At 59.0% G+C, this 22,234-nt stretch overlaps 1 protein-coding gene across 6 annotated transcripts; it reads right to left on the bottom strand.

Moving 5' to 3' along the window:
* Positions 1–1,604: 1,604 nt before the first annotated feature.
* On the bottom strand, positions 1,605–21,738 carry ETNK2 (ethanolamine kinase 2). Of its 6 annotated transcripts, none has more exons than XM_054712106.1 (9): positions 21,171–21,738; positions 19,044–19,303; positions 16,075–16,197; positions 10,446–10,588; positions 9,533–9,616; positions 7,119–7,190; positions 5,499–5,572; positions 3,606–3,784; positions 1,605–1,686 (listed from the first exon to the last, which is right to left on the bottom strand). In XM_054712106.1, the coding sequence occupies exons 1-9, from the start codon at positions 21,423–21,425 to the stop codon at positions 1,656–1,658; spliced, it is 1,221 nt and encodes a 406-aa protein (XP_054568081.1). In that variant the 5' UTR covers positions 21,426–21,738; the 3' UTR covers positions 1,605–1,655. The 6 variants fall into 6 exon arrangements, 5 of the variants coding, with proteins under 5 accessions (XP_054568081.1, XP_054568079.1, XP_054568078.1 ...); XM_054712104.1 differs by lacking the exon at positions 1,605–1,686 and adding an exon at positions 2,707–2,940 and having other exon boundaries at positions 3,641–3,784; positions 21,171–21,737; XM_054712103.1 differs by lacking the exon at positions 1,605–1,686 and adding an exon at positions 2,707–3,100 and having other exon boundaries at positions 21,171–21,733.
* Between the last annotated feature and the right edge of the window lie 496 nt (positions 21,739–22,234).

The raw sequence follows: 22,234 nt of genomic DNA, 5'->3' as shown, positions 1-22,234 counted from the left end.
CGAGTCAGGGAACCCTAAATGTGCCACCAGCTCAGGCACCACTGCGCCCTCGTGGCAGCTCGAGGGACCTCCAGGCGTTGGGCGGAGAGGAACCGTCCCGGCCAGCAAGGGAGGCTCAGGCTCAACGCTGCCCCCCCTGCCGCCCGCATCCCGTTCCCGCCTGCCACTCCCTGACCCTGTCCCCAGCCCAGAGTGCGCGCTGAATGATGGAAACACTGCCCTGCCTCCGGGTGGAGAGCCAGAGCCAGACCTCACCACAAAGGGTCCTCCCAGGCCCAGGAAAGAAGGTAAAACACTGTAATGAGCCAGGAAGCTTGGGTTCTCCCACAGCTAGCCACATGGCTGTGTGTATTTTTGGTGGGGGTTGTCAGGAATTCCCTTTGGGCCTCATTGTCCTCATCCAAAAACAAGGAGGTTAAGCCTTATCCATAGTTCAACACTCAGCCACTGCGGCCTTTTGATCTAGGGATCATCCTGGCTGCTAACCTGTGGTGGTTTTCCCCACCCGGTGTCTCCACAGCAGAGCCCAGCTTCCCTGGCTACTGAGGAGATGCCGGTGGTCCTGGGGCAGAGAAGCCTGGCTGGCTGCAGCGCCTGCCCTCTAGTGGTCACATGGGAGAGTTGCTCATTTCAACTTCTGTCCATCTGTCCCCACCCCTCCAGCCTCCACTACCACCCCGTGCGCTCCACACCAAACGCAGGGAGCCCGGGCAGGACACTCCCAGCTGTGCTCACCCTCACCCCCTGCCACCCCGAGTTCCTCCTGCTCCCCTACTCCCAGGTCCTCTGGCCTCGGAACCTGAGGCCAGTACTGTCCCCTCCCACTCCCGGAGTCCTTGTCCTAACCCAATGGTCGGCAAACTCATTTGTCAACAGAGCCACATAGCAACAGTACAACGACTGAAATTTCTTTTGAGAGCCCAATTTTTTAAACTTAAACTTCTTCTAACGCCACTTCTTCCAAATAGACTCGCCCAGGCCGTGGTCTTTTGTGGAAGAGCCACACGCAAGGGGCCAAAGAGCCGCATGTGGCTCGCGACCGCAGTTTGCCGACCACTGTCCTAACCTCATTGGAGCTACAGAGACAGCCACATACCTGCACGATTTTAGGACCCGAAAAGCCCTCCCCTCCCTGGGACCCTGTCTTGGTGCCCTGGAGCCCCGCCCCCTGCCAGAAGAGGCAGGGTGGGGGCAGGTGGGTTGGTTGCAAGACCAGGAACAGAGTGTCCTGAATCATTACTGGGAAGGCTGGGTTGCAAGCTCATTCTCTGCCTCCGCCTCCCCCTGCCCAAGCCAAGGGTTCGAGCCCAGCAGATGAATCCTGCCCAGGCATGCTTTGTCTGCAGTGCCTGCTGGGTCTAGAAAGAGGCTCGGGTGCTGCTCGTCTGGAGTGATGGTGGGACTCCAAGGGTCATGGAGGATGTGCCTACACTCTCACCCACCCTGCCCCACCTGCCCTCTCCCCTGAAGAACTGAGGAATAAGGATGCTTTTCCAAAGAAGGAGTAGGAGGTGCCTGCAGGTAGATGCCCTCATGAATGTGGTGCCCAGGGGCCGTAGGGGCCAGAACCGTACCTGGGGGTCCCTGGACCAGCCATTCCCTGCTCACCACTGCAACACCATCCGACACTATGGCATCAAGGCCCGGGAGGATGGTCATTTCCTGCCCTCAGCTCCGGAGGTGGATCTGAGAGGAACAAAGAGCGGGCACTGCCATTCAGTCCACAGGAAGGCTGCACCATGACCTGACCCCCACAGAGAACCCTCAGGGCCTGCCCTGCCCTGCCCAGTCCTGGCACCACCCGTGCGCCACTGGCACCCCTAGGCTCAGTCCTGCTGCCCACTGGGGCCCAGCCACACTGGATCACCAGGACCTGGGAGGCAGTTCCGGCTGCAGGCCAGCTCGGCTCAGCAGTTGCCATGGAACCCTGGTACTTTTGCAGGCAAAAGCCAAACAGCCAGAGTCCACCTGACAGGGCCGATACTCCCCCTAAGGGCACGGGGCACCTTGGGGGGAGGGCGCCTGGAGGCACTGCTGCCCAGTCTTGGGAGGGCGGCCCTAGCAGTCTGGGCTGCTGAGGGGGCACCCCAGCTCACCTGGAGCTCCTGCTCCCTTCCCTGGAGCCTTCTGAAAGGGACAGATTGGTTCCGGCCAGAGCGGAGCCAGACGACCAGGGGAGAATCCCGGGACTTCCCTTCAGTGTCCCACTGGTTCCTCCTCTGGATAAAGCCACGTTCTGGAGTCCACAGCCTATGGGATCCAGGGGTCCTCAAACTTTTTAAACGGGGCCAGTTCACTGTCCCTCAGACCGTTGAAGGGCCGGACTATAGTTTATAAAAAACTATGAACACATTCCTATGCACACTGCACATGTCTTATTTTGAATTAAAAAAACAAAACGGCAAAAACACCCGCATGTGGCCCGCGGGCCGTAGTTTGAGGACGCCTGGCCTATCCCCTCCAAGAAGCATTCTCCCAGGGCCAACTGATTCTAGCAAGAGGGTCAAAGGCAGCAGCCACCAGCCCTGCCCAGATCTACCCCAAACCAGGAGCCGGAGCCAGGTAAGCCAGGTGCATCCAGTGCGTGGGACCCCTGGCTCACCTGAGGGGACCCCAGGGGGAGCTGGAACCCCCCGCCCCCCACCATAGGCATATTAACCACACCCTCAGTCAAAGCCTCCTCAGCTGCACTCAGACACAGAGTGGTCCAGAAATGGCCATTTTAATGCAGAAAAATCAAGATAATTTACAAATGAATCACTTTTTGGGCCCAGGGGCTGTGAGGGCAGGAAGGAGGTGGAGACTGCTGAGAGTCAATGATGTCAGCACCTTTGGACAGTTCCGACCCAGGCTCCAGCATGCCAGGAGAGCCCTGGGCCCGGCCCGCTCCTTGGCTCCCACTAGTCGGCCCCAAGGGGGTGGCCATGGAGAGACAGATGCCTGGAAGGCAGGGGGAGGAACAAGGCTGCTGGCCCCTCCGGCCAGGCCACGGCATGAAGTAAGAGCCAGGCTCTGGAGGCCCAGGGCGGTGGCGCTCCCCGGCCTTCCTCCCAGCAGGCTGCAGAGGGACGGCGCAGAGCAGAGGGCACAGGAGGAGTCCCTGGACAGGTTTGGGAAGGGCTATTTGATTGGATCTGGCTCGGAGAATGATTGCAGATGAGGCAGTTGCTAGGAAGGTCTCAAACCCTTCTACAACCCCCAACCCTCCCCCCCCCCCAGATAAGTACATCCACCTGTCAGAGTTGGCATGGTGCTGGTTTGGGCTCAACACCTCCCACCTGGGGCCTGTGGGAGATGGCTGCAGGCTCAGGGCACTGGAGGTAGATAGGACCCTCCCACCTTTCCCCGTCCCCAAGCCAGCGGGGGGCGGGGGGGTGGTCGAAGACGCCTCTAAGGCAGCCCAGACTCCAGCCTGGCCTGGGGCTCAGAACGCTGGCTTCCCAGGAGCTGTGGTCTGAGTTCTGGCTGCTGTAGGCACTCCCCCCTCCAGGTCTGGCCAGGTAAAGGGGACCCCCAGAGCTAGGTCCATCAGCCCCCTCCAAACAAGAGAATGTGGTCACAGCAGCGCCCACGAGGGGCTGGCAGTCTCCTCCCCGGGTACCCACCTGTCCCCTCTCCCACCTTGTCCAAGGGTACAGACCCCAGAACAGAGCCGAGTCCCGGAGAGCCAGCCTGCCAGGCAGATGGGGAGGAGAGGGAGGGGGGCGCGGGTCACTTTGGCATCTCCAAGGCGGACACCTGAGGCTTCACTTTGAAGTACTGGTTGAATCGGATCACTGCGTACCTGCGAAGACGGAAGGGGGCTGGGGTGAGGAGGGGAGCGTGCTGGGGGCTCACACAGCTGCTCACCAGCGCAGCTCACCCAGGTCTGTGCAGGTCGACCCCCAACCCAGGCTGATTTTTTTTTTTTTTACTTCAACTATAATTTTACTTGCTTCTCAGCACAGACAAAACCTACCCTTCTCCAACAAGGTCATTTTTAAAAAAATATATATATATTTTTTTATTTTTTACAGAGAGGAAGGGAGAGGGATAGAGAGCTAGAAACATCGATGAGAGAGAAACACTGATCAGCTGCCTCTTGCACACCTCCTACTGGGGATGTGCCCGCAACCAGTGTACATGCCCTTGACTGGAATCGAACCTGGGACCTTTCAGTCCGCAGACCGACACTCTATCCACTGAGCCAAACCGGTTTCAGCCAACAAGGTCATTTTTGATGTTCTACCGTTCAGCAATGTGAAGTACATTCATACTGTTGAGCAACAGATCTCTAGGACTTCATTTTACAAAACTGACACTCCACACCCCTTAACCAGCCCCTGACTCCCCCTGTCCCCTCCCCAGCCCCTGGCACCACCACTCTTTCTGTTTCTGTGAAGCTGAGTTTCGTTATCTCATAGACGTGGAATCCTACAGCTTCTCTTTTTGTAACTGGCGTATTTCACTTAGCACAATGTCCTGGGTCCATTCATGTTGTAGCATGTGGTGCGAGCTTCCCTTTTAAGGCTGCATATGTCCCACTGTATGAATTTACCACATTCTGTTTACCCATTCATCCATCGGTGGGCATGGGTGGCTTCCGCCTCTTGGCTATTGTGAAAAATGCTGCCACGAACATGGGCGTCAAGGTATCCCTTGGAGACCCTGATTTCACTCCTTCTACCCAGCAGTGAGCTTGCTGGGCCATCCAGTCACCCTAATTTGTGAGGAAGTTCAGTATTGTGTCCCACAGTCGTGGCACGGACAGCACGTTTCTCTGCGTCCTTGCCAACACTTCTATTTCCTGTTTATCTGCTAGTGGCCATCCTGATGGTGATGAGCTCATGGTGCCTTTGACTGCCTACCTCTGATGGCTGTGAACACCTTGAAACCAGGGCAGTGATGCCTTTTAGGCTGAGGGTGGATGGGGAGGAGCAGGTGAGGAGACTGGACCAGAATGAAGAACAAAGTGATTCCTGGCCCTTAGGGACGTATGCACCCACATGATGTACCTCCCCGACCCCCCGTGGAGTCTGTGTCCGAGTACAGTGTCGGTACAGCCTGCAGTGGGTCACTGGGGGCCACTGAAGGAGGAGTGGGGTCTGACACCCCCCCACGGTAAGCACGAAACCACCGAGTGGCCTCAGCAAGTCACTTCCGCTCTGGCCCGCTGACCCCGCGGCTATGGAATGACGGCTGGGCTCACGACCTCTCAGACTGGTTTGCAACCATCCCATTCCCCACCAGGCCCTGTGGCTAGGGCCCAGAGTTGCAGGAGGAGGCAGGGAAAGTGTCATCGCCCGCCAGGCAGGCAGGGCAGGCGCATGAACTCCAGGCTCCTCCGAGCTGCTCCGGCTCCTGACCTCCCCTGGAGCACTGACCCCCGGGCCCTGGCTGGCCGGTGGGGACACGTTAGCAGAGGAGTGGACTCTGGACGTTCCATTTGGGCTGTCCTTTGCCCCCACACCCTCAGCTTCCTTCCCCCCACCGCACGCCCCGAGTCATCCCGTGCTCACCTGAGGAAATCGAAGTCGATGGTGGAGAACTGGTTCTGGATGAGGGCCCAGAGCGCCCAGAAAAAGTGAGAAGCCTGCAAACGGAGCAGAGGGTGGCACGGCGTCCTGCCAAGCCAGGCCCTGACCCCGTGTATGGGGGGGGGGAGTCTTTCCGGCAAACAGAACCAGGACGCTGGCAGGGACACGGTGGGGTCTCCCCAGCACAGGAGGTGAGGTCACTGGGTAGCATCTGGGGGCTCCACTCCCTCTAACAGAGTCGGTTCTCTCCCCACCCCCTCAGGGGGTCGGCCCACACAGAGATTCCCCCTGGCTTCTGCCCCAGGGCAGCTCCTCCTCAAGTCTTCAAGGCCAGCAGATCCAGGGCGAGATGAGCCTCTGAGCCAGAGCTCGGGCCACTGGCCAGTGGAAGGGGGAGCGGGGCTAGTGCCCCTCAGCAGTGCCCTGGCCACTTGGCCATCAAGGCCTGGTCTGCTAGACGGCCCCTTAAAGTGACCTTTCCCTACCTTCTATCAGGAGGTGGTCGGGTTGGAAAACGAGCGTAGATGTGGGAATAAGAAGCCAGAATCCGGGCGCTACGCTTTCAGCTGTTTCCCCGGAGCCAGAGGCGCCCAGGGGCCCAGGTCACCCCAGGTTCAAGAAGCCAGAGAGCCGAGCGTCCAGCTGCCCCCCAACAAACTGGTGACACAAGTACTTTCCCTGCTGGGGTCCCCCACCCCGGCCCAAGTCCTGCTTGCTCTGGGGTTGACTATCCGGTACCTCCCTCCCCTTTCTGCCTTTTTCAGGACTTAAAGGGGACGTAGGCCAATTAGCAAGTATGAATGATTACTAAAAACTTTAGCAAGAGAAAGACATTGAGTGAAACGAGTCAGGAGGAAGAGCCTGAGGGAGAACCAGCTTTGTGCGGGTGAGGACAGAAAGGGCAGCTGAACTCCCCGGTAAGCAAAGATTTTACTTCAGCTCCTGGACCGATTGTGAAACTCGGGGCAGCTGACTTACTCTTGTTTACGCGTGGCTGACATTAGTAAGACTAGTTAGCAAGCTCCTGGGCACACACCAGGGGAGACCTGGCATGAACCACGGACCCTGAGTAAGTGGCACACCGGATCAAGAACGGACAGCACAGTAACTGGAGCAGGAAGAGCCTGTCGGGATGGCTGACCGAGTTCTGAGTCAGCAGAGGACCCTAACAAGGAAGATTAGAGCTAGCATTCTCTATCTCCTCCGAAGGCTACGATAAAGAAGGGGCGAGTTTAACTGTAGCATGAAAGACTGAGGTTAGACACTAGAAAGAACTACTGGTCCAAGTGAGCGATCTGCTAAACTAAGAAGCGGAGGTCTTTCCTGGAAGTAGTTTCCTAGGAAAGGGAGAACCTAGACTTGAGGGGGTGGGGGAAACAGGGAACAGGGCACCTTCATATTATCGGGGTGCCCAGGATGGCTCTTCCTAAGTCTCACCTCTAGGGTAGGGTTCCCAGGACCTCACCCCTGGCCCTGGGCTCAGCTTCCTCCTCCACCACAGGCTGCGAGAGGCAGGAGCCAGGAGGTGGGTCCCTCGTCCCACCTCCTGGCTCCGCCCTGCCCTGCTCCCTGCCAGCCGCAAAGCCACACACACGCACTCACCAGGGCAAACTTGTTGACCTGCACGTAGAGCCGCTGCACCTCGCTGGCGGTCACGGCCATCCCCTTCTGTGCCTGCAGGTAGTAGCGCAGCCACTGCAGCTGGGTCTCCCTCGCCGGGTAGAGGCAGTAATCAACTTCACTCACACCTGGTGGGAGGCGGCACCACGGAAGTGGCTGGGAGATGGCCCACCCGGGGCCTCCTCCAGCCCAGGTGTTCCCTGCTTCGCTGGGCGGGGTCTAAGAATGCCGCCTGCTGGTCAGCTGTAATGTGTAGAGGGTCAAGCCCCACCCCAGCTGGGGCGCTGAGAGAAGCAGACTGGCTGAGGGGCAAGGGATAGTCCTGGGAGTGATGGGGACCCGCTGAGCCCCCCTGTCTCCCCTTAGCACCTTTGTAACACGATGCCACAAAGGAGGTATGGGGCACAGCACGGAGTCAGGGCCCGGTTGTCTTAGGTGCGATGCTGACCTCCAGTTAACCGCGGACAAGCCCTTTCCTCTCCTGGGCCCAAGTCTCTCCATTGCAAACGAAGGGCTCTGTGTGACTCAGGCGCTGCTTCCTGAGGGCTGGCTACTTAAACATCCCCTGGAGAGTGTTCACAGCAGATTCCAAGGCGCCTGCCCCCACCCACTTCTCCAGATGACTGGGGAACAGCCAGGACTAGGCCTCCATCCCTTCTGGTCCGCCCTTCCTTGAGTCCTCAAGCTGCCAGCCCAGCACCTGGACACATGCTGGGCACAGTGGCAGAGGCCTGGGCTTTAGACAGAACTAGGACTGGACCATCTTCCCCAGCCTCTTCCTCCCTCTCCTTTCCTTTCCAAGCTTCCCTTGGGTTTCTGGAGAAACACACTCAGTTGCCTAGGGCCCCAAGGTACGGCTGGAAAGACTCTCCTTGTGCAGATGTAGAAAGTAAGGCCCAGAGAGAAGACATTTGCTCAATGTCAGGCAGCCGGTTAGAGGTGGGTTCAGGATGGGAACACCGATTTCCAGCTCCCAGTAACAGACAGATCCCCTTGTTCCCACGAACCCTGGAGGGCCCTCTCCCCAGCTCCCAATCTCTTCCCTGGCCCTCCTCCCTCCCCACTGCTCAGTCCTCCTCCTTCATTCTCAACTTAGGAGCAGGATGCAACCTGCCCCTTTGGAGAAATTCCAGCTGGACTTCGCTCTGTGTGGTGGGTGAGAAGGACTTAACACGCTTAAGAATGATCCCTTCTGGAAAGGTCAGTGGGCCTGGCAGCTGAGCATGCATAGGCCCCGTGCCCTGCAGAGGCCAGCCGCAGCTCGTGCCACCCCCCACAGTTCAGCTGCTCTGCCCAGCTGAGCCTCTGGTCCCTGGGAGTCTTACCCTCAGGTATAATTAGCACTCGACAGACCAACAGACCTGGTCAGCTGGGGTTCCAGAAGGGTCATGATTGGCCTAGATTGGGCTGCGGAGTGGCTGAAGCTAGGCCAGGTGAGGCTTATCCTAAGCCTCAGGGCTGCTGAGCACCACACACTGCCATCCTGGGGTGTCCCTCCAACCCCAGTGTCGGGGGCTAGCTTTTCGTCCCATGGAATTGTTTTTAACAAGCCCTCAAGCTGGCAACAATCACCCTGCTTCCTTACACAGTGATTCTATGTACACGCTGCCTGCTCACAGGAAGCACTTCCGCACCCACCATCCAGCCCTGCTCCAGTCTCCGGGCTGCAGAAGGCTTCCCGCCCTGTGTCAGCAGCCAGTGCTAGTATCTGCTTAGTATGTGCCGTACTTGTGTGTCTCATGTCAATACTATGAAGTAGGTCCTAGTATTTTATCTCCGTTCTACAGAGGCACAGAGAAGGCCAGGGTCAGGCAGCAAGCACCAGAGCCAGGATTTCAAGTCGTGGAGCCAAGCTGCAGAGCACATACTTTAACCAGTTGCAACGAGGTTCTTTTCAGAATGCCCCCAGGCAAGCAGCTGCTTCCAGCTTGTTCTGCTCCTCACCTGCCTGCTGGGCCCTCATCTACAACCCTGCAGGTTTGCACTGGGCAGACAGGGGCTTGGGCAAGGGGGTGAGGAGAGGCCGAGGTTGTCCTGTGCTGGCCCCGCTGGCGAGGGCTGCATGTACCCAGAGGACGGGGTCTTTTTCCAAGTCACATGCCAAGCCTGGGATCCGAAGGGATCCTACGTGGGCATGTCTTCCTACTTTGTACCAAACTGCCAGACTGGCCAGCAGGTGCGCTCTGTGCAGGTGGGCCCTGCCTCCCCCAGGAGACTTGGAGCTCTCCAAGGCAGTCTGTGTCTCCCCATCCCCCTCCCCGCCCCGAGCTGGGATATTTCGGGGGACAGGGGCTCCACCTCCCAAGTACGGTACCCCTCTCATCCTCTCCCTGACCTGGCCATCCATCAAACAGGGGGAATGTTGGACACAGGCCACAGAGCAACGCCCTACTCACCTGCAAACTCATTGAAATGGTTGCCAATGTCAAAAGCTTGGTAGTTGTAGCCGGCATATTCGTAGTCAATGAACCGTACGTGACCTGTGAGGTAGAGAAGCACTGAGGTTGGCCCTGGAGACCTGGACAAGCCCGGTCACGCCGCCGCAGACGTGCGGAGTTCACCCGCTCCTGTGCGGGCCTCGCAGCAAGCTGGCCTCACCCAACCTCTTCAGCAGCATTCTTCAGCTGCTTCCTTCTGTCTGTCCCTCTGTCCACCTGCCCTCCCCCACTCCAGCTGTCCCTCTCACAGAGCTAGTCCCTGGGGCTCTCCCCAGGTAAAGACATCTGTCCTCAGCATGGTCGAGGGCCCGATTTATAAACCAAGGGGTTCCCGCCCTAGCCGGTTTGGCTCAGTGGCTAGACTAGAGCATTGGCCTGCAGACTGAGGGTCCCAGGTTCGATTCTGGTCAAGGGCACATGCCTGGTTTGCAGGCTCGGTCCCCAGTGGGGGGCGTGCAGGTGGCAGCCAATCAATGATTCTCTCTCATCATTGCTGTTTCTACCTCTCTCTCCTTGTCCCTTTCTCTGAAATAAAAATATATATTAAAAAATAAATAAAGTAAAGGGTTCCCTGGGGGAAGCTCAGGTCAGGCCACAGGAAGGCTTGAAACAGCCGAGAAGGCGTGGGAAGCCCAAAGCATTGTGGCGGGGATCGCTCGGGCGCCCTAACATTAAAGACCCCCACAAGCCCTGCCGGTGAGCCCTTTCCTGGCATGACTTTTCTAAGTGGGAGTTTGTTTCCTTTTCCATTTCTCTCCGACAAACGAACTTATGATCTCAGTGGAAAGGTCTCCTTGTGCTTGTCCCAGGACCAGCCTCGGGAACAGCCCTGCCGGCCGCCCCGGCCGCCCGCCCGCCGACGAAGCCGTACCTTTGGTGCTGTCGTAGATGATGTTCTTGCAGAGCAGGTCGTTGTGACAAAACACCACAGGGGAGCCCAGCTGGGACAGGTGCTCCTTCAGCCAGGCCAGCTCCCGCTCCAGCACCTCCAGCTTGGGAACGTCTGCGGAAAGGCTGGGCGGGCGAGAGAGGTGACCGTGGAGGGGGGACCGAGAGGGGGTGGCTGAGAACGGACAGGCAGGGGCTTGGCCTCCAAAGCCCTGGGCTCTGGCCTCCTCACGACCTCGAGCTGCAGAGGGAACCTGGACGAATGGCCAATCTCTGGCCATCTACAGAATGGCACTAGGGCTTCCTGTCCTGATGTCCCGTGGTTACTCTGATGGAAACATTGGCTTAAAAACATTTTGCAAAGCACCATAATCCCCGACGGGACCGTGTCCCTGCTCCTTCGTGAAAGAGACAGGGAGGTGCTGAAGGAGGGAGGCCCAGGGAGGATGGGGAGGTGAGGGTGAGTGAGCAAACGCGCTTATCTCCGAGTGAGAACAGGGGCAGCTGGCCAGGGATGCAGGGAAGATTCCTGGGGAGGGGGCCGCTCTAAAACAACGCTCCCCGCAAAGTTCCTCAGATGAAGAGCTGGGCAGGGGCTGGAGCGCTGGCACGCTCTCTCTCGAGGAGGCAGAGATGTGCTGGTCCGTGTCCCTCCCGCTCTGGCAGCCGGCGGCACCGGGGGTCACACAGTTTCACTTCGTATCCCACAGACAGCCATGCGGGCCACATAAGCGAGCAAAGAAGGTGCTTCTTAGCTCCCTCCTGCGAGGCCAAGGGCCGTGCAGCAGGAAAGCACCGGCTGTGTAGCTCCCCAATCTCGTGCCCTTCCACCCCGAACTCGGAGTGTGAGTTTCCTTGTCCCAGAGCCCTGTGGGACGGCGTGGGCCACCTGAGGGCAGGAACAAAGCACCTGGAGCCCCTCTGCCCGCCCCCCGCCCCCCACAGCACCCACAGGCACTGCTGCTGAGGAGTGAATGAATGGGTCCCGCAGAGGCCTGGGGAGCCGACGAGGAGCCACTGTGCACAGAAGCTCTGAACTGTGGTCCCAGGACGCACAGGTTCCGTGCACCCTAAAAAGCCAAGGAGTCAGCACAGCCCTCAGGCCCCCAGAACCACCGATGGGAGAAGGGGAGGGGCTGGCGTCTTGTTTGCACGCATCCCTCTCCTGTTTGCTCTCTCGTCCAGGGCAGTGCGAGGATGGGCAGGGGCCTGAGGAGGAGAGAGGTCCTCCTGATGCTCCCACGGGTGCCCACACCCCCAGCCCAGAAACCGGAATGTGCGGAAGGGTTCTCAGCGACTACGGTGTCCCCATGTCCCCCCGGGAATGGGTGAGTGACAGAGAGGATCCTAGGTCTCCAGACCAACCCCATGGGGAAACTGAGGCTCAAGGAAGGGCAGTCTTCCAGCCTCAGCTGTCTCCTGTACAGCTAGACCCTCCACGTCCTCACTAAGGAGCGCGGGCCTCAGCCCATCCAAGGATGGGCGTCAGGCCAGGCCTCCTAACCACGAGGGCCCGGGGCCCCCCGAGGCTCTGCGCAGGCCCCTCGGAGTGCGGGCATCTGTCAGGGAGGGCCCCTCCCCACCCACTCCCTTCACTGGAGTTTATCTGTAGCCACAGGCTGCAGAGCATGCGTTTCCCTCTGGGCTCTCCCTAAGAAGCTACCTTTTTTTTTTTTTTTTTTTAAGATTCTCCTTTTTCTTGGACTGAGACCATCCAAAGATAAAACTTAGGAGGCCTCCTTCGGCTTGCCGCGGTCTCAGCTTGAAAAACATGGCTTTGACATCCAAGATGCCGGCTGCCCAGGCCCTGACCTCTGTCTGACCCCCCACACTACCCACCCCAAGGCCACAGAGATGGTTACCGTGGGAACAATCCTGACCTCCCTCTCTCCCCCGAGCACCTGGACCGTCGCCAGCGCAGCTTCCTTCAGGCCCGACACCACCATCCTCTCCAGGGCGGAGGGCCTGAGTCTCAAATCGGAGACTTTCACACGCCAGGCAGTGGCTTGTCCCGGGCCACCTCCCTGAACCTGTCCCTCCGAGGCCACAGGAGCGGGTCACAGGGCCTGGGGTTCCTCCTGATGAAGGGACTGGTGCCTGGCCAGTGTCCACCCAGCTCTCGGGATCGGAGTGGGGAAGGGTGGACTTTCTAAGTGTTCAGCTTGCATGATCTTTGCCCTCACACCACTCGGCCTATCTGAGTCTCCTCTTGTTGCCCCAAAGCCGTTATCAACCCCACATCCTCCTGGCCACCCTGGCCACTGCCATGCCGACCCAGACGCCTAGGCTACCACTATTTCCACAGGGTCTCTGCCTCAGCCCACTCCACCCCCTGAGGCCGCGGGGGCAGTGCTCCTCCAAAGGGGTCCCTGGCTCCCCGCCTCAGCATCACCAGGGGAGCCTCTGAAATGCGGACGCCGAGGGTCCAACGTGAGGCCTCCCGTCACGGTCCAGGGTCAGAACCTGCACTGAGCAAGCACCCAAGGGAATCTCATGCTCAAGCTTGGGGAACCCTAGCGTTAGACACGAGGAGAGCAAGGGCGATGGGCCAGGCACAGAAACGCACCAGGGCAGAAAGCTCTGGAGGCCTAGCAAGGGGCAAAACTGGGAAAACAAGAACCTTGTGCTCAGGGTAATCTATCTTCCCCTAGCATATCGCTGGTCATGACCTTCTCCTCCCTGGAGATAACATCTAGGCCTCAGTTGTATTTCAGCTCCAGGCCCAGAAAAGCAGCAAAACCAGACAAGTACCACGTAGCTGCCTCAGGACCAGCTACACTGACTAATGACCCTGCCCTGGCACCAGCCAATCAGTGGAGACCACGACCTAACAAAGCACACCCGGAAAGCTGATGAATATTCTATTGAGACCCTCCCCAAAGGCCTCCCCTAGGATCTCCACCTGCAAGAGAGAGAGATACTCTCAGGACAAGGGACCCAGTGTGCGCTCTGGCATTCCCTTCCAAGGAGCATGCCCTGGCATTCCCTTCCCCCTCTTCCCTATAAGAGACCCCAACCAGGGGAGCAACGGGCAGCGGCAGCTCGTCCCGGGCTAACCCCCTGAACCTGTCTCCAAGGCAGGTTCCCTGAGCCAGAGCAGCCCAGCCTAGGTTCTCCTGTTGCTTCTTCTATGCCCTTCCTTGTTTCACTGTCCTAAGTGTGTTTTTGCCGTCATCTATGGACCCAATACCCTTTGGCTCAGTGCTGGGTAGCTCTCCCCTTTGGATATCCCCATCCCTATCCCCTTTTCCTTAAATAAATTCAATTTTTCTTTATTCACCGTCTGAGATGGCTATTTAGCCTGCCCTCGCATCAGCGACTTTCACCTTTCACCTAGTTCTAACGGTTGCCCATTCCATTTTAACTCTCCTCCAGCTGGTCTCCCTACCCCGAATCCCTGCTTCCCTAACTCCCACCTCCACCACATCCTGGGCAGGTTACTGACCCGAGTCCCCAGCTCAACCACCTTCACAATTACTTTCCACCCCAGCCAAATGGAATCTTCGTTCCTTAACTTGACCTTGAAGAGCCCCCTCACACTCTAGCTCCAGCTCACAGGACCCCTGCAGCTCTCTCTCTCCAGGCCCCTCCCAACCCTTCCTGAAGATCTGCTCCGGCCAACTGGTCTACCCCGCATCCAGGGGCAAGCTGTGCCCAGGCCACCTCCTCCAGCCAGAGCGCCTCCCTTCCCATCTCTGCCGAGAACACCTTCCCTGGTTCGCCCCCCCCCCCCCCCCCCCCCCCCCCGGCACACACTGCACACCCTGCCTCCTTCTGTGGCTCTGCACGGGCAGGTCCTCTTTACCCAGAGGGCTCCTAAGCTTCTGTAGGCAGAGCCAATGCCACCTTGGTATTGTTGTGTGTTTTAAATCCCAATCAATCCGTGCTTGTGAAATGAAGGATGGACTAAATCAGGGTCACTAGGAAAATTATTAGACAGGGTTATTACAGAACTCAGGTGCTTCATCTTGTCTGAGTGATTGCTCATCACAGCCTGCTCTGGGGTATCGTGGGCAGGGCAGGGAAGGCATCACCCCCTAAAGAGGCTCAAGAAAGTTAAGCCAGTTGATTTGCCCAAGGTCAAAAGTGTGACAAGAACAAAGGGAGTTGGTCGGCTCTTCTCCAGAGAAGACTCTCCTCCCAACAAGGTCACCCCCTCCCCCAAAGGATACACAGTGACCGCGGACTCAAAGGAAGCTGCAGTAGCAAGCGTTATGCCTGAGCATCAGGCCTGGACTCTAGGCCTTGAGTTGCCACTGATAGCAATGACCCTGGGCAAGTCCTATCCCCACCCAGGGTCTCAGTTTCTTAATCTGTCAAATGGACGTGGTAGGGCTGGGGGATCTCCGGTCCTGTCGGCTGAGATGCCAGGGATCCTACTCTCTGCGTGCTGTTCTAGTCCTAAGAGGCAAGGCGGTTCATGTCCCAGAGATAACGCTTCACACAGGAGGTCTGAGCATGGGCCATGCTGGACAAATAGTCCCAAAGCAGTGTCTGATAACCCTTAAGTGGGAGGATCCAGATAAAGCATCCTGTGTGCGAGAGTGGGACAGAGATACGCCATGACCGGGAGAGATTCCATTAATGTCTTATCATCTTCAAGGAGGGGAGGAGGCACCCTGAGCTCAGACCTGGGTACCCCATCTCATGAACATCTGGAAAAAGGGTGTTCAAGGCTTTTTTGAGAAGGGGCAGGGTGACACCACTCTTTCTTCCTTGCCCCCATTGTCGACTCAACACTCAAGGGTAAGTGGGTGAGTCAGGTATCTGGAGGCTAGAAGGACTCTCAGATGGCTGACCTGGGAGTCCTGTCTTATCTGGGGAAAGGTGATGTTATGATGATGAAAAGAGCAGAGAGGAAACAGCAAGCTGTCAGTCGGAATAAGGTGGAAAGCGAGGTTGCCGGGCGGGGGCGGGGGTGGGGCACGAGGGGATGAGAGGCATCCAGACAAGCAGCAGGAGTCTTGAAGTCCCAAGACCTTCTCAGCGGATGAGCTGACTTCTGACTGGCTGGAGGAGCTGACTTCTGACTGGCTGTAACAGCCTCACCGCTCTCCCGGAGGGCTGGCTTCCCTCCTCGGCTAGAAGGCAGCTCAAGTAGCCCTGACACTGGGCAGAGCTGAGCTCTGAGCCTCAGTGCCCTTTAAGTAAAATGGGGGACACTGTCTCTGACCCTAGGCCCTGCCACCACCAGCAGACTCCAGAAGAAATAAGCAGCGCTGGCCGGTGTTGCTCAGTGCTTACGGGACCATCTCGTGCACTGAAGGGTCTCAGGTTCGATCCTTGGTCAGGCTGCGTGCAGGAGGCAGCCTATAGATGTTTCTCTCTCCCCCACCCCCTCCTCTCTCTTTAGAATCAGTGTAAGAAACAACATATCCTCGGGTGAGGATCAAAAAAAAGAAGAAAGAAGCACAAGCATGGGTCTAAAACTGTGGATTCAAGGTCCTCAAATTTCTCCATTGGCCCAACTCTCCTTGGCAACAGAGGCTCAGCAATCGGGACTGAAATCACTAACCCTCCTGCAGGGTGGGGTGGAGCAAAAGAATGGGGAGCAGGATCACATTAAGGGGGAGGAGACAGTGGCAGCCTTGAACCCTCCCAGATCTTTGTACCTGGGGCTGATCTCGTTCTTCACAAGGGTGAAATAAGTGTGCATCTTGTGCCAAAGGGTGGGCTTGGGCAGGCTGCCGTTGGTGTGGATGGTGTGAATCTTTGCCATTTCCAAGGCGATTAGCCTACAGCAAAAAAAAAAAAAAAACAAAACAGGAAGGATAGAGCATCAGCCCCTCCTGACCGGAAAGAGGCCCTACACTGTCCAGGAGGGGGCTGGCCAGAGGGCAGAGTCTGGGGCTATTACATATCTTTCCAGAGCTCTCTCTACACCTCAGCAGAGGCATGAAAATGAGATTGGCCTTTGGCCTAGCAGGTCCTTTTCCAGAACTAGAGCTGGCCTAGCAGAAGGGCAAAGCAGCGGGCTGTTGGCTACTGGTCAGTGACCCTGCCCCACCCCAAGGTCATGTACCCACAGCAACCCCTGAGGACAGAGGGGTCACTGGGGATGGGGGCAGTGTCCCTCCTCCCCCCCTTGGACTCTGACCCTCCGGGGGAAGTGAACGCAGGGCACCGAGGGATTAGGGGTGGTCATGCCAGGCAGGGAGAAAGGCCCGCCTCTTATCAGCCTGGCCAAGGTGGGGAGGGAGGCAGGCGGGCCCAGGGCAGCCCCTTCCTCTGTGGCAGGGAGTTGATGCTGGCGGCTGGGTGCCAAGGACGCAAAACAAACCAGTGTTCTATTTTCAAGTTCTCCTGTGGACATTATCCAAGGTCCCAGGAGAGAAGGAGGGGCGGTGGGGAGAGGAGAAAGCAGCTCAGGGGAAGGCTGCTGCCCGAGGGCGGAGGGGGGTGGAGGGCTGACCCTCAGAGAGGGAGGGCCTTGATAAGGACCCAGCGTCTGAGGCCTGGGTCCCAGCTGGGCTCCCCCAGGCCTGGGCCAGCTCCCCCTCTGGAGCCCCACCCCCACCGGCTGCCAAGCCTCCAACATTCAAGCTTCCTCTACCTCTGCCTGTTGCTCCAACGATAATCTAGGAAAGACAACAAAGGCACTGGCTGTTTGAAACCTTGTTGCCGAGCTGTCCAGGGACACCCCCTCCCCTTGCCAGGTCCTGGGAAGGGGCAGGCCATTTCCCAACAGGATAACAGGCCACTCCGGGGGCTCCTCTGGAAGCCCCCAAGGCTCCCACCTCCGAAAGGGTGGAGGGGGCAGGGGTGTGGCAGCAGCTGAGTGGGTGAGAGACGAAGGCTGGGCTTTCAGAGGCCGGAGGCCTCCCGGAAGAGGAGGAAGCCCAGGGCATGGCCTGGGCGAGGCGAGAAGCAGACCTGAGACCCAGGCCTCCCCTCCCCAAAGGAGGATTCCAAACAGAACGCGAGCGGAGTGTTTCCTTGAATACCAATAGGGATGCTGTCTGGAATAGCAATGAACGTTAACCTCAACACGCAGCATCTTGATGCCGCAAAGCCTCCACAGGCCCAGGTTGGGAGGTGGGATTCGGGGCCACGCGGTGAAGCGGCTCTCAAAGCTCTCCCCCTTCCCACCCCCGCCTTCCCTCCAAGACCCGCCTTTATCCCAGGAAGATAATGGTCTATCCTGGGAAAAGGATCAAGGAAAGGCTACCTCCTACACTTCGCCCCATTTCTGGCTTTCCCCCCGAATGTAAAGTTCTTATTATTGAACCCAAATCCATCTTCATCTTCCTGACAACGGTAATTATTTTCATGAGAGGATGAGTGACAGTATCAGACGCACAGGGGTGGTGAGACTGGGAGTGGCGAGGACCTGCCAATATTGGAGCTTATTTGCACAAGAGCTGGGAGGAGTTGGTGGGGAAGCAGGACAGGGGTCCTCACCCTCTGCCTTGCTCAGACCTCCCTCTCCAGCCTGGGTGCATGGGCAGCTGCTCAGCTGGGAGCCTGAGCTGCCCCTTAAGTGGGCTGGCACATCCCCCAAACCCAGACACAAACACACAGTGACAAATTACAACGCAAGGGGATCTGCTGGGGCCTCAGCAGCCCCAGAAGCAGTGGTCAGGAGCACTGGGGTGGAGGGTGAGGCTCTTAGATTCCCTCCTTCTAAGTCCCTAGAAGGCCTGACGGGGGTTCCCTGCAAACAGGGCCAGGGACACTAACTTGGGGTTAATTGCAGCAGGCGAGGGAGCAAAGAAGCTGTTTGGTCTACTCCCCAGGCGGGCTTTGCTGTTGCCCCCCGGAATCTGGGAGGTTCCTTCCCTGTGGGTGGGACAGGACAGAGCCCAAGGGTCTTGGGCAGACCCCTGTGCCACTGTCCCCAGTGTCACCTGGGAACTCACTCTGGTCTGAGTGCCCTGCACATGGCCGTAGCACTGGAGGGAGGACGGTGGATCCTGCCCAACCTCCCTGCCCAGCACAGAGAAGAGTGCACCAGGCCCCGCAGCCCCAGGGCTTGAAGATCCTATAGATCTAGGCTTTTCACAGGACTGGCTGCCTGGGGACCATGGGTTCTGTGAGCCTCTAGAAGCTCAGCAGCTCCCCGAACCTGGATTCTCACCTTGTCAGGACATCTGAAAGGAGCTCACATTGGGGGAGGGATGGCATCTCTCTGGGCTACTAACCCCTGCTCCCCCCAGTACGGCCATTCTCCTAGCACACCTGAGCTCATGGCAGGAGGGGAGGGGCTAAACTCCCTGACTGGCTGGGGATTTGGCTCAGATTTCATTTCCAAGGCTGAGATGGGTCCATGGACCAGGAACCTCTTCCCTGCCGCATTTAGGAAACCAGGCGCTTGGTTTGGTCCCATGTTCACCCAAGTTCTCAAGCGCCTCCCTTGAGAACTCCTGGCAGACCCCACTGCAAACCTATACAAAGCTATCTCGTCCCTCTTTGCACAGCAATGCACAAAAACACACCCATTTTTCATGCAATTTCAGGGAGTTCACAGATCTTATGACTCATTCATGGACTCCACTCTACACCATGGAAGCTGGCCAAGGATTCCAAAGCCCGAGGCCTGAGAAAGCGTGGAGCTGGACAGGACCCTGGGCACCCTCCTCACCTGAAGAGTCGGGGCTCCCGGATGTGCTCAGGCCCCAGGGCCACGCCCCGCATGTACTCATAGCACAGCCCGTTCTGGAAGGTGCAGTAGAGTTTGGGGGCACAGCCGTGGGCTCGCAGCAGCTGGAAGTTCCTGACCTCGTTCTCCCGGTCCACCAGCAGCTCCGTCCGCTCCCCGTACACCCGGACCAGCACACAGTCCCGCATGTCCTCCTCCACATAGCAGGCCACCAGCTTGTTGGTGATGCCGTCGGTGAAGCGCTAGCATGGGGAGAGGGCAGCACGGGGCGCATGGGGCAGGATATCTCCTCTTGCCCCATGGCTGCCCAACTCCAGCCCAACCACCCAGAACCCCGTCCTTCTCACTCAGTTAACGCAGAGCTCAACACTCCCCAACGCCTGGGATGGATTAGAACAGTGGTTCTCAACCTTCCTAATGCCACGACCCTTCAATACAGTTCCTCATGCTGTGGTGACCCCCAACCATAAAATTATTTTCGTTGCTACTTCATAACTGTAATTTTGCTATTGTTAATGAATCGTAATGTAAATATCTGTGTTTTCCGATGGTCTTAGGCTCTACAGCAGTGGTTCTCAACCTGTGGGTCGCGACATCGGAAAACACAGATATTTACATTATGATTCATAACAGTAGCAAAATTACAGTTATGAAGTAGCAACGAAAATAATTTTATGGTTGGGGGGCACCACAGCATGAGGAACTGTATTAAAGGGTTGTGGCATTAGGAAGGTTGAGAACCACTGGATTAGAGAGTTCAAAAAAAGTGGCAGCTCTGGCTCAGCCCAGGCACCCTGCGTCTCCCCTCAGGGATGGGATTTGTGTGGGGAGTCTGCACACCACTTGAGGGTTAGAAGCCCCCTCCTCTCCTTCCTCCTCCACCCTGGCCCTGAGGGAGGCCCCCATTGACCAGAATGTGGCAGAGGAGAGACTGGGAACTCACTGTGGTCTGAGTGCCCAGGATGACTACATCCACACCTGACCAGCTCTCACTGCCTGTGGGCAGAGGGCACTTTGCTGTCCCTCCTGCCCATCCAGGGTCTTGAGGTTGGCACCCACCCCAGGGCTTTGGTGGTCAGAGCTCCCTAGGGCCTCTGCGTTCCATACCAGAAGAGACCGTCGACCCTGAGCTGGGAGACCAGGTTCCCCAAAGGGGTGACAAGGCGGAATGAACCATGGAATTTACAGGGCACAGTGTCAGTGCTGGAAGGGGCCTTGTAGAGGACCTCTGAACCAATTCCAGGTGGGGAAACTGAGGCCCTAAGAGGGAGGGACTGGCAGATAGCAAGCTAGGCCAGTAGTGGAAGTAACTCGGGCCTGCTTGATGCTTTGGCACTCATACTCCAAGGGAGATCTTTTATTTTGAAAATGCTACCTACCCACCCTTCTCCTAAGAGGGGTCTGTGAGCTTCCACACTTGGTCCAGAACCTCCCAGGGGAGGAGCCACTCCAGCACAAGCTGCAGGTGCCTCCCGCCTCCCGCCTCCCCAGGGCCATCCCCCCACAAGCGGCTCCCAGAAGGGACAGGAGGGTGGGCAGGCGACACATTTTTTCAGAGGACACAGGTCAGCTGAGGTGTCCGCCAGAGACTCCCTGCGCATGTGTCCATTTGGGTGTGGGAGGCGCTGTGTGTGTGTGTGTGTGTGTGTGTCTCTCGGAGTGGGGTGGGTGGCTGAGCCAGAGCCAGGGGAGATGGGGAGGACTCCCACACAGCGCAGGGGCTGCTCAGAGCCTGGAGGCTTTGCTACCACCACATGGTGCAGAGGGGGCAGTAACGTGTGTGAGTGTGGGGGTTCCTGAAAAGTTCCTGCCCGCAGGCTTCAGAGCCCGCTGGGTACGCGCCCCGGGCAGCGGTGGGCAGCCAGGGGCAGCAGTGCGCCGCGACAGGGGGTGGGGCCCGCGCGCTGCACGCTGACAGTGGACAGGTGGACCTCCGGGGTGCACGCCCGCGGGCCCGAGTGGAGGGGGGTGTGGAGGGCGCGAGAGGCGGACGGATAAGGAAACACACATGCAATCCCCCCGCCTCAACCCTCCTGCTCAGCGCCGCGCGCCCTGGGCCCTACGCCCCTAGGGATGCCCGGATCGACGCCCGCACTCCCGCTCGGGTACCTTGGTCCGAACTTGCTCGGGCTTCCAATGCGGCCGCAGCTCCTGGATGAGGCGCAGGGCGCCGGGCAGGATGTCGTCCGGGTGCACAGAGATCCCGAAGCAGGGAACGGCAGCCCGCGGGGGGCCCGGAGGCTCCCGGCCGCGCGCGCCGGCCGCCGCTCTCTCCTCCATGCCCCATGGGCACTGCGGGCCGGGCGCCGGCCTCCGCAGGTAAAAGGGCGAGCGCGGCACGGGAGCCGAAGGGGGCGCAGCCATTCCCGGGGCCGCCCCCTCGGAGCCGCCGCGCGCACGCTAGCCCGGCGGAGGGGGGGCCGGCTGGGGGGCGGCGTAGGCGGGGAGGGGCCGGGGTCAGGCCATGCCTCGGGAGCCCCTTCCCGCCGCGTCCGCCTCCTCGCAGCCCGCCGCCCCAAGCCGACCCGGGGACGCCGGGGCCGGCCGCGACTGTGACATCACGGGCGCGGGCCGCGGGGCGGGGGCCGCGGGAACGCCCCCTCCGCCCCCTCCTCCCCCGCGCGGCCCAGGACCGGGAAGCGCTACCAGCCGCTCTCGGCCGCTACGGCCACCGCTACCTGGAGCGCGGGGCGGGTGGACGCCCCCCGGGAGGCCCCGGCGTGGGGGCGGGGCCGGGACATTGACGCAAGGATGGGGGCGGGGCGGTGGCCGTGGCCTTGACTGGGAGGGCGGGGCGCTTGGAGGGCCTGCGGCTCGGGCCCAGCTCCCCCGCACCCTGGGGCACCCCCACCTCCACCCAGGGCTTGCTCCCTTGCTTTCGAGGTGGCTTCCTACCTCGGCTGGAGCCGCCTCTCTCTTTCTGGGGCAGGCCCGGGGGAGGGGGGCTCTTCCTGCGCCCCCACTCCATTCTGTGGGGGGGAATCCGGCCGCGACCCAGAAGACTGGGTGGCCCACCTCTGCCCAGGTCTCTGCCTCCAGTCTCTGGACTCCTGGGAAAGGGCTCTGCAGCCCCTGCCGCATTTCAATGGTGGTTCCTTGCAGGGAAGCCCCCCGGGCAAATATCTCCCCCCCCCCACACACACACACGGAGAAGGGGCATTGGGGGTGCATGT

Source organism: Eptesicus fuscus, chromosome 22 (assembly GCF_027574615.1).
Source record: "Eptesicus fuscus isolate TK198812 chromosome 22, DD_ASM_mEF_20220401, whole genome shotgun sequence".
In the NCBI taxonomy this organism is placed as follows: Eukaryota; Metazoa; Chordata; class Mammalia; order Chiroptera; family Vespertilionidae; genus Eptesicus; species Eptesicus fuscus.
The sequence above is the reverse complement of the archived record's forward strand: the minus strand, read 5'-3'. Positions and strand labels throughout refer to the sequence as shown.